The sequence below is a fragment of the Dunckerocampus dactyliophorus genome, chromosome 2, assembly GCF_027744805.1.
Source record: "Dunckerocampus dactyliophorus isolate RoL2022-P2 chromosome 2, RoL_Ddac_1.1, whole genome shotgun sequence".
Lineage (NCBI taxonomy): Eukaryota > Metazoa > Chordata > Actinopteri > Syngnathiformes > Syngnathidae > Dunckerocampus > Dunckerocampus dactyliophorus.
Genome location: NC_072820.1, coordinates 41,605,544 through 41,621,077, shown reverse-complemented (window position 1 = coordinate 41,621,077; position 15,534 = coordinate 41,605,544). Strand labels below are relative to the sequence as shown.

At 38.1% G+C, this 15,534-nt stretch overlaps 1 protein-coding gene across 2 annotated transcripts in view; it reads right to left on the bottom strand.

Moving 5' to 3' along the window:
• LOC129173822 (ras-related protein Rab-26) overlaps nt 1–15,534 on the bottom strand; it is a 93,071-nt gene that overhangs the window by 24,597 nt on the left and 52,940 nt on the right. Inside the window, exon 5 of one of the 2 annotated variants that reach the window (XM_054765006.1) lies at nt 8,717–8,769. In XM_054765006.1, coding sequence (XP_054620981.1) covers nt 8,717–8,769 — 53 coding nt within the window. Of the gene's footprint in view, nt 1–4,437; nt 8,208–8,716; nt 8,770–15,534 lie in introns of those variants that run through there. The other variant, XM_054765015.1, reaches the window with a different exon arrangement.

Here is a 15,534-nt window from a genome sequence, read left to right as displayed (position 1 = left end):
ACGCTTTTGTCATTTTTAATTTTCATTATTTTTATGCTTTTTATGCTATTTTATTTTTATTTTGATGATTTTTAAGCCATTTTTATTTGTCATTTTAATTTGATTGTTAAAAATATTTTTATGCTTTTAATTAAGTCATTTTTGTTTTTATTTGTATTTTTTTTATTTAAATCATTTTTATTTTAATTTCTTTTTCTTTTTCACACTTAAGTCATTTAGACTTGTATTTAATTTAATAATTTTTTTTACACATTTATTTAAATCATTTATTTATTATTCTTATTTTTTTTTTTACACTTTATTAGTCTTTTTTATTTGTTCATTTACAAATGTATGCTTTTTTAAATCGCCTATCATCTTTTGAAACATTAATCGACATAATTACATAGCCACAGTGCATTTTAGAGGAATTTATTAAGACATTTCGTCATGGAAATGAAGAAGAAAATGATAACCACTTGCATACAAATAATGCATAAATCAAAAAGACCACAGAATCAGATATTTCACTGTCCAATGACATATACCAAGGAGGAAGATGATTAAAATATTGCTCAGTTCTACTTCAAAGTACATATTTTTATGTAATTTTTGACTAGCTGTCTGCCACCCACCCAGGAAGACTCCGCATCCCACTTTTGGGTCCCGACAATGTATCACAATGTACTGAAAAAAAAATACTTTAGGGTGTACTAAATTTAATTTCATAAAATGACATAATTTCTACATCATAAAATCAGAATTCTGTCTTTACCGATGTGTGTTATTTGAAATTGTTTATTAGTACGCGATTTAATCACATAAAAGAAAGAATTGTATTAAGACTAACAATTACTACAGTTCTACGATGAATCTGTTTTTTTTCCGTGGTATGGTACCCCATTCTAAAAATGAGAGTACATTTTCTTGAAAAAAATCACACATCAAGTTTGACTCGGCGCATGCTGCTTCCCAGCATGCTTTGCTGGACTGCTCTGTAAATAGTTGTTAATATTACGTGTTAAATGTTCTGTAATTTGTTTTTTTTTAGTAAGTAGTTGCCCTGTATGTATCTGTTTTGTGTGTGTAGTTACTCCACTTCCGTTCTGACATGTACAATGTTGAACTATCATTTTTAATCAAGCGCTGCCTTGAAGATAAATGGCTGCAATCAGACCTTACTTTATTCTTTCACATCGGACAACAAATTTGTAATATATAACATTTATTAACATCTATTTACCAATGTTGTTTAAATTTTATGTGATAAAAGCAGAATATTTACTTGATTTACAGTGGTAAAGCTGAATTTGAATATCATCCTTTAAAATGTTACAAGGATTTTTCTGCGTATATGTTAATAATTTGTAGTTTTTGTTTTCCAGCGTGCACAACGTTTTTATTACGTTTTACTGAAACTGCAAAAGACATGTTTTAATTGGTTCAAACTATGAGGTTCAGTGGAAACGTTAATAGCCACAAAGAAGTTTTTTGTGCTTTAATCCAAATATATTATGCTATGGAAAAAACAAGCATTATGAATGGAGTCGGCCCTCGCTACATTGGAACTAGCTGTTTTTTTTTTTTACAAATGAATGGATGAATAGTCGCTGTTTCGTGGTTGACCATAGCCTATTCAGTCCAGAAAATATTGAAATACAAGCCATATGTAGGATTCTGATCACAAGGCGTCAGTCATGTTACTCATTGATGAGACATTATCTTATAGTACATTACGTTAACTTGCACTATGGAGTCAGCCATGGATGATGCGGAGTGGGAAAAAAAAAGTTCTCCTCCCAGTCCATGTGGAAGTGGTACGTTTTTGGATTCGTACGTTGTCCTTCCCCATTCAGTTTCAAACCCATTCTTAAGTTTAAAATAAATAAATTGGAGGCTAATTAGTTAGCTCGGTGGTATGCGATGCTTAAAGCGGTGGCCCTCTTGTGTCCCTGTAGAGATCCTTTAGCTTACGCATAATAGTTGTGCAATGTTGTGTAAACAGAGACAGCCATACAGTTAGCATCAAATCACATTTTGTTTGAGATACTACAACAACAAGGAACTTTCCCAATGCTAATGTAACTTATTATGTCTTCTTATACTTATCATGTCTACTATATTAGGAAGTAAGAGTATAAAGGTGACTACAGGGGTGTGATTTCATGCCCACAGTGCTCTAATAATGTTTTAAAAAACGCTTTTAGGAGGTCATACACACATTTTCTATGCTCTAACTATGAAAATATTCCATTTACTAGTATTGAATGACACTTTGCGGAAATTCACTTATCACGGTCGAACCAATTAACCGTGATAAAGTAGGGACGCCCGTACGATTGAAATAATTGTGTTGTCTTGAGTGTCAAAGTGAATGTCAATAATGCACATACTGTGTGTGTATGAGTCAGCACAACATATCCAGACATTAGTATAGAAGTAAAAGATGGGAACATTTATGTCAAATAGTCTATTTCACCTCGTAACCTCGCATTTCAGGTGTTAAATATTCACAAGACAGACGTCTGCTGAGAGACCACATGGGGATCTTTTATCTTTTGGACCAAAAAAAAAGGCAATACAAGTCAGTGGAGGAACTGGTAGAAAGCTATTTTTGTCTTACAGAGATAAAGCTTTGAGGAAAGCAAAAGAGAAAAGCATATGAGAGGGAGGAAATATTAGAGTAAAAATAAGAAAACACAATTTCACAGCTGGAAATGTAGATGAAGAAAACAACCAAATCTGGTTATAGAAATAAGCAGGGACAGTTCTTTTATTTATTTATTTCGTCCATAAAACAGGCACAGCGGTGGGGAGGACTCTCCTTTCAGTAATGTTATTAGTGGCAAAAGAAATGACCTTGGAGAGCAAAGCATCACCAACCTGCCTGCCAATCAGCTTTGCTCTTTAGTTCCCCGAGAGGCTTTTTTTTGCAAAAAATAATTGGTTTGCAACAGCCAGATTGCAACTCTTAACAAGCGTTTTGGTTTTGGTAGAAACGCACAAAACATCAATGGAAGCAATCGGTCACTGCATAACCCGAGATTCATTCTATTGAAGAGACAGTACGCTATAAGTATTCATATTTTATGCAAACTACTGTTGCTGAGCGTAAACATGTGATCTTTGACTGACGATGATGTATGGAGCCAGCCGTACAACCCTGATGGGAAGCCTTGCAATTACGGTCGAACTTGTGGAATGAACTTGAGTGAATGAGTAACCTGAAATCTCCCTAAGAGAGTGCTTGTATTGTATTTCAGTCAGTTCAGTCCCTTGCTACATCGCGGTCCGAACATCGCGCCCTCACTCTATCGTGGTTTTTCAAAAAATTAGCATAATTTCCGGTGTATAAGACGCTGCCTTTTTCATAAACTTGAGGCTTACCCTGAGGCTTATACAGCAGTGCGGCTAATTTATGGCTAAATTCTCGTGATATCTCCTTTACTTCAGAACTACTACTAACTGTTTAAATACCGTGCCAGTTGATATAACAGTCTGACTCATGGTGTCATCTTACACTACACTACACTCATCACACAGCAACTTAACACTCAAAAGATGTATCTAAGAAATATAAAAACAAGTACCAATGCGAGTTTAAAATGGAAAAAATATATATTTTAAAGTTTTTTTCAAAGCACTCATTAGTGCCTACCGGGGCGCTACAATGATGTCAGCCTCCCTCTGGTCTCCTCTGGCCTGAGGCAGCATTGCAGTTCCGTTCATCCATCCATTCATCCACTCATCCATCCATTTTCTATGCCGCTTGTCCTCCAATGAAATGCTTTACTCAGACGGATGTTGTTGTGGGGTCTTTTGTGACCTCTTGGATGAGTTGTCGCTGCGCTTTTGGGGTAATTTTGGTTGGCCAGCCACTCCTGGGAAGGTTAACCACTGTTCCATGTCTTCGCCATTTGCGGATAAAGGCTCTCACTGTGGTTCGCTTCATTTTCTTTCTCCTTCAATAATAAAAAGCTTAATTGAAAACTGCATTTTGTGTTCAGTTGTGTTGTCATTGACTAATATTGAAAAGTGTTTGATGGTCCGAAACATGTAAGTGTGACAAACATGGAAAAAAAAAAAAGAAATCAGGAAGGGAGCAAACATTTTTTCACACCGCTGTCAACGTGGTCTTTTATGTTTTGTTTCAGTTAAGTTTGCAGTTGCTGTATATTAATTAGGTTGATTTATTTTATTTTATTTGTAAATGTAATCTTAATCTTAAAGGTTAAAGTAGGTCATTTTAGTTTTCAAATCAGTTGGTTTACTGTATAGACATACTGTATACTGTTCATCAGTTTTTTTCAACCTTTTTTGAGCCAACGCACATTTTTTTAATGAACTCCGTAGCCTACATTGACAATATAAAGTTGTTCTCATCACAGTGTCAGTGTAGGAATCAAATAAACACAAAGAGCAGTAAAGTATTTTAGAATCATTCACATTTCTACTCACTCTGTTTGGATGAACACAGAGCTGATATCCTGGCAGGAATCGAAGAAAGACACACACGAAGCTCTTCCTCAACAACGCTCGGTCTCTTTTGGAGATGGCGTTTAAGCTAACTTGGGACCATAGCATTGCTGAATAGCTTTTCACCACACACCAAGCACAACATAGTCGTGTCCTTGCATCCCCAGTGAAAGTAAATCCAAATGAAAGAAGGCTTTCGCTATACTGCCTCGCGCAAGACATTTTGCTTGAACTATCCATCTTTGCTTTCTTTTGACCTCCACTCAGACTCGGGCTTTCATCTGGGTCCAAATTTTTTTCCACGGTCCACTTCAGAGTTAGCATCTTTCCTTTTCAAAAACATCATCACTGTTTCGCTAGCCACAATGCCACTGTCAGCGCCATCTGACACATCCATACATGAGTTCTTTTGTACAAAGCAATTAGCTGCCTGCTGCCACCTACTGATATGGTAGTGTATTACATGGTTGCGCTGCCGATCACTACTAGCCAGCACAGACAGTCGACAACTGCACATTATTTGCAGATAATAATTAGGTGAAATTGGATCATTTCCCACGGCACACCAGACAATCACTCACGGCACATTAGCGTGCCGCGGCACAGTGGTTGAAAAACACTGCTGTAGATACATTAGACACAGGCTAATTTCTTTCCATGGTCACTTACATAATCGGTATTGTTTGAACGGGTGAATGAGGGTTGTGCTTGGAGTACCTTGGAGGCAAGGAAAATTGTTGCTGTATGAAAGCCGCTCGTTTCCCATTGAGGAACAAGAATGAGAGATTTTGAGCGGTAACTCACTGAATGCTGATTCTCTTTTTCCTGCAAATACCCTGTGGCCTTCATCCTGAGGCCTGGCTGCTAATGGATTCACACAGTGGGAGATCAAAGACACTGTACTGACACTGTGGGCTGCGTTACGGACCGAACTATGTGGTCCATTTGAGCATGAATAACAGAACCCTACTTCACTATCTCTCATTGAAAACACATTACACAACTCATCAACATTGTTCATTATTTCAATCTGTTGATCACTAACTGCACATTGGTCTTACTTTTTATTTATTTTTCCAAAAGAAGAACTATTTTTCCAGAAGAAGATAAGAGTTTGAAGAGAACAATAACATGAGAAGCAAAGAAAACGGGAAGTATTCACTTGTTCTAAAAATTTAAGGTAGAATTCTTTTTACAGCTTTATGATAGCACTGGCTGGAAATGTCTGCTGTTGCCATAGCGACCACATATACCTTTTGCAGTACTGTATATAATGTTGCCGAAACAGCATGGACACCTCTTATTGTCATTTATACTCCATGACTCTTGGGGGAGCCCTGGAGCACGACAGCTTCCATATTTTTACTTTAGGTGCAAGCAAAAGTTTTCATAAGCCCGAGTTTTTGGACGAGCTTTAAGGGAGAGTATTATTAGCACATCTCATATGTAGAAGAGGTGTGTCATTCAATCCCAGACGTTTTTCAAAATTCAACCCCTTCAGTACCGACCATTTTAGATGATTTTGAAGATTTTTCATTTTTCAAGGCACACAGACTATGTTCTATATACTGTAAACATAGAACCTACCAAAAGAAAGATTAGAGTCTCGTCTTTCATCAGAAAAAAAAGTTTGTTTCTACCTTTTTCTGTTCTTTAGTAATCAGCAGTAGAACACAGGGAAGTTTCAGGAAAATATCAGTTCCCAACAAAAAAAGGGAGAAAACAGATTTTTGTGAAAAGATACATTTCAAGCATAAGTTTCACTTTCACACAAATTTCTTGCTTTTGTGACAGCTCAAATATCTAAACAACCATACCACAACAGAAACACACACACACACACACAAAATGTTTGTTTTACCTAACACAAGATAACAATTTATTTGCAATATAACACCATGAACTATTTACAGTTTTCACATTTGGAACTAAACTGCGTGTGTGCACGCGTGGGTGTGCATGTGCATGCGTTAAAGTTTCCCTACAATGCGTAACATTCTGCACGCTACACTCCTCCATGCTCTTCCACATCGTCCTTGCTGTCGAGTGTGCTTTTACATGCAAAATATCTGTGCAAAGCCCTTATCAAAATACACTTCTGCCACCTTTTGCCACCGACTTCAGAAGTGACTTATTTTACGCTGCAGTTGCGTCATCCCCTCTTTTTGCCTCTCGCGCAAAAAAGCGTAAGACTTTGGGATAACGTTCACCCTGTAAGACGGTGTATAAAAACGTATTAATAGGCCTTTGGCATTGAATGAGTTAAATACAAGCAGTCAACAAATTTTGAAGTATCCACCATGCAGGCGAGTGGAGTCGAGCTGCACCTCAGAATGTGCACATGTGTCACCATGCAATGCAGGTCTGAAAGCTGCATAAACCCCACCATAATGCAATCCAAACCCTGACCAGCGACAGAACCAAGAAGCTTGGCCACACTCCTCCATCACCTGATAACATCTCGCCTTCCTGGCATATCATGCAAGGTGTCCAAATTGTGGCACAGCGGCCATCTGTGGAACATGGCTCAGTACAAAAACAAAATCAACAAAAACCCAGCTAAAGTGAAGAAAAATAGAGCAAAAAGGCATAATCTATCTATCTATGCTGACACCCCTATTGAAAAACGAATTGCCTGTGAAAAAAAGTCACAAATTCCATTTCCAATAAACATTTGAATACGCACCTGTATTGTTTTGTGACTCTTAAATTTAAACATTATTTGTCCAGTCATATTTTTTCATTGTACTTTTTTTTTTTAAATTAACATTAAAATCTCGTCCTCGTGAGTGAGAGTTTTTGTGACAACTCCTAGTTTTTATTGAATGTACAGCTATTATGACAACAGCATGACTGAAAATTGTTGATTGCCTCTCATGGACTGCTTTTGTGTGTGTGAGTGTGTGTGTGTGTGTGTGTGTGTGTGTGTGTACACGCTATGGACATGTACGTGAATACCAGGCAGCTGTGAGTGACCAATCATGTTATTCTGTCCGCCAATTTCTATGCGGTTTAACTCTATAGACATTTTTTGTACAATCTGTTCTTTCAAACCACCATTGGTAACATATGCTAGCCAGTGGTGGTGTTCTTATATTTTTGGGTTAAAAAAAAATGTAATTTAGATGCAAGGACATACAGCACCACTTATTGTCATCATAATAATACTAATAATGTATTATAATCTGTGCATTGATTCAGCTCTGCATGTAATTTTAATGATGGCAGTCATGAACTCAATACCCAAACAACTTCACGCTTAGTCAAGTCCAGATGTGCATTAAGCGCATCAGGTCTCCCAGATGGTCCTAAGCCTTGATCATGTCGCTCCATTTAACTCAGTTCTGGGTTAATTAAGGGGACAGTAATGCACCTATAATGGATGTGGGGTACAGCAACATGAAAGTTTGACTACAAAGAGGAAAAGAAGTCCAATTTGTACTTTGTTTCCACATCATGTCTCTGCCAAACGATGCATAGTTTGTGGAAATTGTTCAATTTGTACATAATGATGCATACATGATAGCTTTTACTAAGTATGGGATGTCAGAAAAGTAGTGTATACACTTAAATACTGGAATATAACATTTAAAATCTGCGAACAAAATAATAACAAATACCGTATTTTCCGGACTACAAGTTCCTCCGGAGTATCAGTCTCACCAGCCAAAAATGCACAATGAAGTCACATTTTTGGGGGGAAATTTCTTTGATAAAATCAGAGACCAAGAACAGACATTTCATCTTGAAAGACAAGTTATAGTAATAACAATAAAATGGAGAACATCAGGCTAAATAGGCATCTGTTAACGGAACGTGAATAGGTGGTATGTTAACATAACATGTTAACAGTTATTCAGATAACTACAGCCTAAACAACATAACATAACTAGTTAACTTGCAGCTTGTAATCTGCAGAATATGACTTCCTTGTTTGTGTTCCATCTTTCTCAGTTGTCTTTATAAGTTGATGTTTACATTGTAAATTTTCAGTGGTACAGGAGTGAAAGGAGTAGCGGATACTAGCACACAGGCCTTGAGCGCCCGCTCTTGGCTGTCAGTGTGAAAAAAACATATATAAGTCGCTCCGGTGTGTAAGTGGCAGGAGCAGCCAAACCGTGAAAAAAAGTGCGTCTTATAGTCCGGAAAATACGGTAATTGAGTTCTGAGAATCCACACAAGCAAGCATTATCATAACAATTAGATGGTAAAAACAAACAATAACACTTTGGAAAAACAGTGAGACTGATGCATTTCTTACCCGGATGTTATCAAACGATGCTTTGTTAGTTACATCATAGAGGAGGAGAAGAGCTGTAAAGACAAAAAAAACACATTCTATTAAAACTAGTGCAGTACCTTTGAACATCGCTTTCATTGCAGTTGGACAAAGTGCTGAGCTCTAATATTAACTAGAGCATTAGTTGTCCTCCTGACAATGAAGACACACTTCAGTGTAATTGTCTTCAAATGTGCCATGCTGCCAAGCAGGACCACCTCAGGCAACACAAACCAGAGGATGTGTATTACAATGCGCTGTCAAACACAAAATCATTACACCTACACGGGCAAATGGAACTCATTTTCTCTGCTGGATCAACCTTTATCTGGAATAATTAGTCTGAGCTAATTATGTGCATGGCATCTCCTCCTACTCCATGCCATCCATTTAGCCATTTTTACCTGTACTTACATTTACATTTACATTCTCTCTATCTTCCCATGCAGTTTGCAGACTGAATGTTGCACATTGGCCTTGTTATACAACTACATGGCAACAACACCTGTTTTCTGGCATTTCTATGGAGTTGCTGCAATTTTGCGAAGCAATTGTATAGGGCTGATCATTTTTGTTTGAAGTTTCAACTAATAAATGCAGCTTTTTCTCTCTCCAAGCTTAGTTCCTAGTATGCCCGATAAATAGACTAGATCACCAAGCTTCACTCCTGTCCTCCAAAATAGATCCATCCATTCATCCATTTTCTATGCCGCTTCTCCTCATTAGGGTCGCAGGGGCATGCTGGAGCCTATACCAGCTGACTTCGGGCAATCCAAAATAGATGGATATTTAAATTTCCATTTTTTGCAGTATGGAGGTAATACTAATTATAAAATGGTTGATAAATGTCAAACATGTGTTGGAGAAAAACTTATGTTTTTCAGTCATTTTCATTTAGATGAAAGATCCTCAAATAAAAGTTAAAGAGGTTCAGTTCAGGAAAATTTCTTCAAGCTGAGATCTGGAGTATCATAACGTTTTGCATAAATACCAGAGGCGGGAGAAAGTCAGTGTTTTGTAAGTCTCAAGTAAGTCTTTAATCCCAAGTCTTGAGTGAAGTCGAAGTTAAATCTCACAGCAAGGCAAGACAGACCTAAGCACTAAAATGCCATTTTAACAATGTAACAATCTATTAAATTTGACAAACACAATGAATACATTTTGAATTGTATTGAGCCCAGAGTGAGGCTGACGTCATTGCAGTGCCCCAATGAATGTGTTGCTCAGACGCAATGCATTATTGGAAAACTTCAAAAAAATGTGTGTACGTGTGAATATGTGCAAGTGAATTACTTTGTAATACTCTGCAGCAGTCTGGCGCTCACAGAAATGTAAGCCACAGCCTCATTTGTTACACCTGATTGGACCTTAATAGATGAATTCAATGAGGCAGATTCTGTGGGGTAAATTTGCTGTCTTGCTTTAAAATTACGATCATATCAGTTGAATACTTTTAATGGGAACACATGGGAACACATTTTACTCAACACTAACTGAAAATCTCAAATATTCTAATATCTAAAGTCCGAGTCAAGTACTGAGTCATTGATGTCAAAGTTCAATTCGAGTCCAAAGTCATCATGATTGTGACTCGAGTCTGACTCAAGTCCAAGTCCAACTCTGATAAATCCTGCTTGAAGTGAACGATTTGGCCAAATCGGGGGAATTACAAGGCATGAGATTGGACTGTTTGCATAGATTTACAACCGTACTGGCCACAAAAGCTCCCAGAAAGGTGTGCATTTTAACGACACACAGCAGCACAAACACAGGGGAAATTACAAGGCACTTGGCGTGCCAACTGCAAAATCTACATTAAGTTAAATGGAGGACCGGAGGAAGCCAAAGAAGTTGTTGTGAAAGACATCAAAGAACCAGACGAATATTGAAGATTACATCACGTCTACTAGAAAATGAAAGACACAACCCACGAAGACTCGATGCATCCATAATGTTTTATTGTTTTATTTAATGTTTTGCAAATACAAATGTACAGTAGTACCTCGCATAACGTAAACATCCTTTTACGTAACTTCCACTGAACGTAAAGAATTTATGTAAAGTTTTTGCATCGTATTACGTAAGAAATTCCATATAACGTAAAGCGTCAAGTCGGTGCAAGTTCAGAAATTCGATTTGAATAGCTCGCGCGACAGAGAGAAGGAAACATTTTCCATGACTAACAGAGTACACTTGGAGACGCCTTCTGACGCTTCACGCTCTCATTGGCTGATTATCGGGGCACCACCTACGATCTCATCTCATTGGCTGATTATCGGGGCACCGCCTACGCTCTCATCTCATTGGCTGACTTATACAGCGCGTACGTGAGTTTGTGTGAGAGACAGGCTTCTCCCTTCAACCTCCCTTCCTCATCGTAGTCGCCCTTAAACTAGTTTTTGTTTTTCAGTTTTATTCATTTACAGTAATCTTATTTATTACGTTATTTTATATTGGAATGTTACTCTACTATGTTTATGCTAATGCTTTCTTATATTTTCCCACCAGATTTGATGGACTTTGAATATTTTGAAGGGCCAAAGGGATGAGTTTGGGAAGATCTTGGAATGGATTAGGCTATTTACATGTATTTTACGCTTCGTATAACGTAAAAACCCTATAACGTAAACGTTCTCGGAATGGATTATTTATGTTGTCGGGGCGTCTACTGTATTCTTATTTATTATTAAGAATTTATTCCCAATTTCTAAATATGTAAATGACAAATATTGGAAAGTGAAATATTGTAAGTGTCAATAAATAAAGGTTATGATGTGAATGGATTATCGGTAATAGACATGGGGAGGGGTACGATTAAAAATAAGCTCTGTGTCTTCCTACTCCTTTTCAGACATGTTGAATTGTGCAAATGTAACCATGTGATGTTCCTTCATGAAACTTGTTACACATAAATAAACATACCATACCATACCAACACAGCACGAACCTTTGAGACTATTTTACCAGAGTTTTGCATGGGGTGGGGAGGCAACTTCACACAGGTGCTGGTTTTAGTAGACCACAAATCCTCCATAAATTGTGATGGCTAAATTGCAAGCGTCCAAAAAAATCTAAAAATAGGTTGGGGACCATATAGAAAGGTGTCTAGGTCTGGATCCAGATCTGCCTATTGAGGACCCCTGGTTTAAATGCTGTAAATGGTTTAAGGGAAACTGAAGCCGATAGCACATTGCCAACCAGTGGGCCGCTGTATAGACTGTGAAGGATTTTCACAATAACAACAGAAAAAACCTTAAATCCGCTATGTAATGCTATGCAGGCAAAAACAAAAGTCAGGCATTGCGCTTGGCAGTGGTAAGTGAATTGCTGTTGCTATATTTCTATTGCCTCAGATATTTTTGATGTATGGCTGCACAAGAGAAAAGGTGACACCTTAAAGCAGACTTCCCCCATTCCGGACTGGTGGCAAGGCGTCACATATCATTGGCATGATCTACTGTACTTGTTTAGTGCAGAAGTATAAATTACCCTGGACATTTCACATCTAGGAGTAATAATTAAACCCACTGCATGTGGTAAGGTGGCATGTTGTGACAACGAAAGACAAAAAAAGAACATCCCGATTTTGTCACTGACTTTACATGCTTATTTTTGCTTTGCATTCACCTCGAGTAAACACTGATTATACAGCACACGTCTGTGACAGTTTCTGTGGCACTGAAAAGTTGACTGGTGATGAGCAGAAGGGGAGGCTGCGTGAGCCATAACAGGAACTGCCATCCATCACATCTTAGATAGCAATATTTATCGATAATCTCTGTGCTGACCTTGGGTCCTCTCATTCCCATCAAAGTAACGGTGATTAAAGCAGTCGGCACTGCGCTTTAATGTAATGATGGGCTTCACTTTTCAGATAAATGGCTTATGCCATGTTGTTGTCCACAAAGTTAAATGAGCAACATGATGCGGCTGAAGTGCAGATGTAGTTTTTAATGGACTGAATGACATGGATGAATCTATGACATCATTTCAAGGGCACCCTATAGTGCTTGCATTTCAGCAAGCGCCCCTATTATAGAGCAGTGAAAAATGACACCGAATGAGGTAAGAAAATGAGGCGTTAATTTTAGTGTAAATGTGTAACATATGCTAGAAATGGAGTAACAACAGACAGCCATTGTTCTACAAACTGCCCTAATCTATTTCCCTTTAGTGTTTGACAAAAAGCCGCTTTATTGCGGCCTTGAATTTTTAAAAACAAGAAGAAAAAAAAGCTTCAAAAACAGATGCGCCTATTGTTGTACCTCCTCGGTTTAATAAAATGAGTTTCTCTTGCCTAGGTAGTCATTCTTTTTCTCGCACATCATTTTAACTCTATTTTTGCTTATCTGGTCCCCCCAAATTGCTTATCTCCCCCGCTGAGCGTGCTTAGCTTCCAAAATCCGTCTTCCTACCATCGCCCCATCCCATTCAGACAGTGGTTTTGTCTCATTGTGTAGAAATGAAAGAAAATCAGCTCCACTGAGCGACAGGGAAGGTTTGGTTTGTTTTGTCTTGAACACAGCTGGACGTCTGCACTTGGCAACCGTCTTTGCATTAAATGAGCCTGTCAGATTGCACTGGGCTCACAGCAAAACCCAACTCATTTGCACTCGTGTGCGCTTTGCTTTTTCACTGGGAGACTCAAAACAGCTCTCAATAAGAACAGTGAGTTTTATGAATCAACCAGATTAAGTGTTGTGACAATCCGATATAATCTGCATCCATTGCTTAAAGGGACTGCATGCAGCAGAGCAGCAGATTCCTCCAGCAGCCTAGAGGGAACATTTGAACATATGAACGCCTCTTCCTGCTTTGAGTACGTAAGATGTTACACACACGCACACATTCGTTTTGTTTGTTGTCAGCGAATGATAGCGATTTGGCAAAGTTTAGTTACTAATGTTAGCAATCATTAAATGTTTAGGCTATCAGAACCGGACGTTGACTTCGCATTGTCGAACACGTCTCTGAGGCTGCTTTTGTGTACGTGCACGCACTATGGACAGCTACATACAGTATATAAGAGACAGCAATGAGTGACAGCCATGAACGGCAGTTGTTTTATTCAGGCCAAAAGAAAACTTACCATAATTTTTATGCAGTTTAATTAGTAATCATGAAAAATTTCAAAAGGTTTTTGCTCAACTACGATTGGTAACATACGCTAGCCCAGTGTCCAAACTTTTTCCAGCGAAGGCCATATAGCAGGGGTCGGGAACCTATGGCTCGCGAGCCAGATGTGGCTCTTTTGATGATTGCATCTGGCTCGCAGATAAAACATAAAATATTATCGCTTGTTTTAATCCATCCGTCGATTTTTCCCCTACTCATGTCTTATTCAGGGCTGGAGTTGACTGCAGGCGCAATTGTCCATTATTTTAATTGGATGATAATGGCCTACATTCGCTATTAACAGGTAAACGCCCCCTTTTGAATCAGTCTGCTCGGTCATTAGCTCAAAGCTAACCCTTCGACGAAGATGGCGAAAAGATAAAAAGATGACGAGTATCGTACATTTCAGAATGAATGGACTGAAGAATTCGCCTTTGTGGAGAGAGCAGGCTCTGCGATGTGCCTAATTTGCAGTGACAAAATTGCATCGATGAAACGGTCGAATGTAAAGCGGCACTTCGACACACGCCGTGCTATCTTTGCATCAAAATACACGTGGGAGACGGCAGGAAGAAAGCGTGACAAGAGCTACTGAGCAGGGTGCAAGCTAGCCAGCAGCAACACCGCGTATGGACCCGGCAAGGTGATAATTCCGCTAGTTTTGCTGGATCTTTAGCAATAGTGAGGAACGGAAAACCATTCACAGATGGCGAGTATGCTAAAACGTTCATGCTGGATGTAGCCGATGAACTTTTTGACGATCTTCCGAACAAAGACAAGATAATCAAATGGATACAAGACACGCCTCTGTCTTTTATGCCAGTCATTTTCACATTATTAAAACATCAAGTCCAACCTACGATCACGTTTAACGGACGAAAGCCTCAACGCCTGTATGAAGCTTAACCTCACCAAGTACCAACCAGACTACAAAGCCATCAGCAAATCCATGCAGCACCAGAAGTCGCATTAATGGTGAGTATTATAACAACATTATTTAAAAGAAAAAGTTCAAAGGCTTATTATACTCACATTTAGTTAAATTCAGTCTTAAAATATATTATATGGCTCTCACTGAAATAAATTTCAGAATATTTTGATTTTATGGCTCTCTGAGTCAAAAAGGTTCCCGACCCCTGCCATATAGTGAAAAATAAAAGCATGCAAGGGCCACTTTGATATTTTGTAAACCAGGGTTGCTCACACTTTTTCAGCCTGCGAGCTACTTTTAAAATGACCAAGTCCCAAAGATCTACCTCCTACTATAAAAAATATATATATAGTAAATATATATTTTTTTAAAAAGTAGTACGTGTTTATGTACGTTATACATGTATATCAGGAGTGCAAGTTACAAGTCAAAATGATCTACCTCTTTTTATTAATATAGATCAAATCTAACCGGTAAACTTTGAAATAGTATTGTAAATATTAATGATTAGTACACAGTTAATCAAAGTAGTTGATATCATAATTATACTCAAAATGGCAATAGAGATAATTACGCATAATTCCTCAATAGTTGTGTACATAACCTGAGTACTGGTAATATGTCAGTCAAAATAGCTACGTGAAGTTAATTTGGAGACAGTTCATGTATTACATCCAGTTAGCGTCCAACATTACCGACATACTAGAATGGAAAATGATTTTGCAAAAGACAATGCAGCCGAAGCCACGGCAAC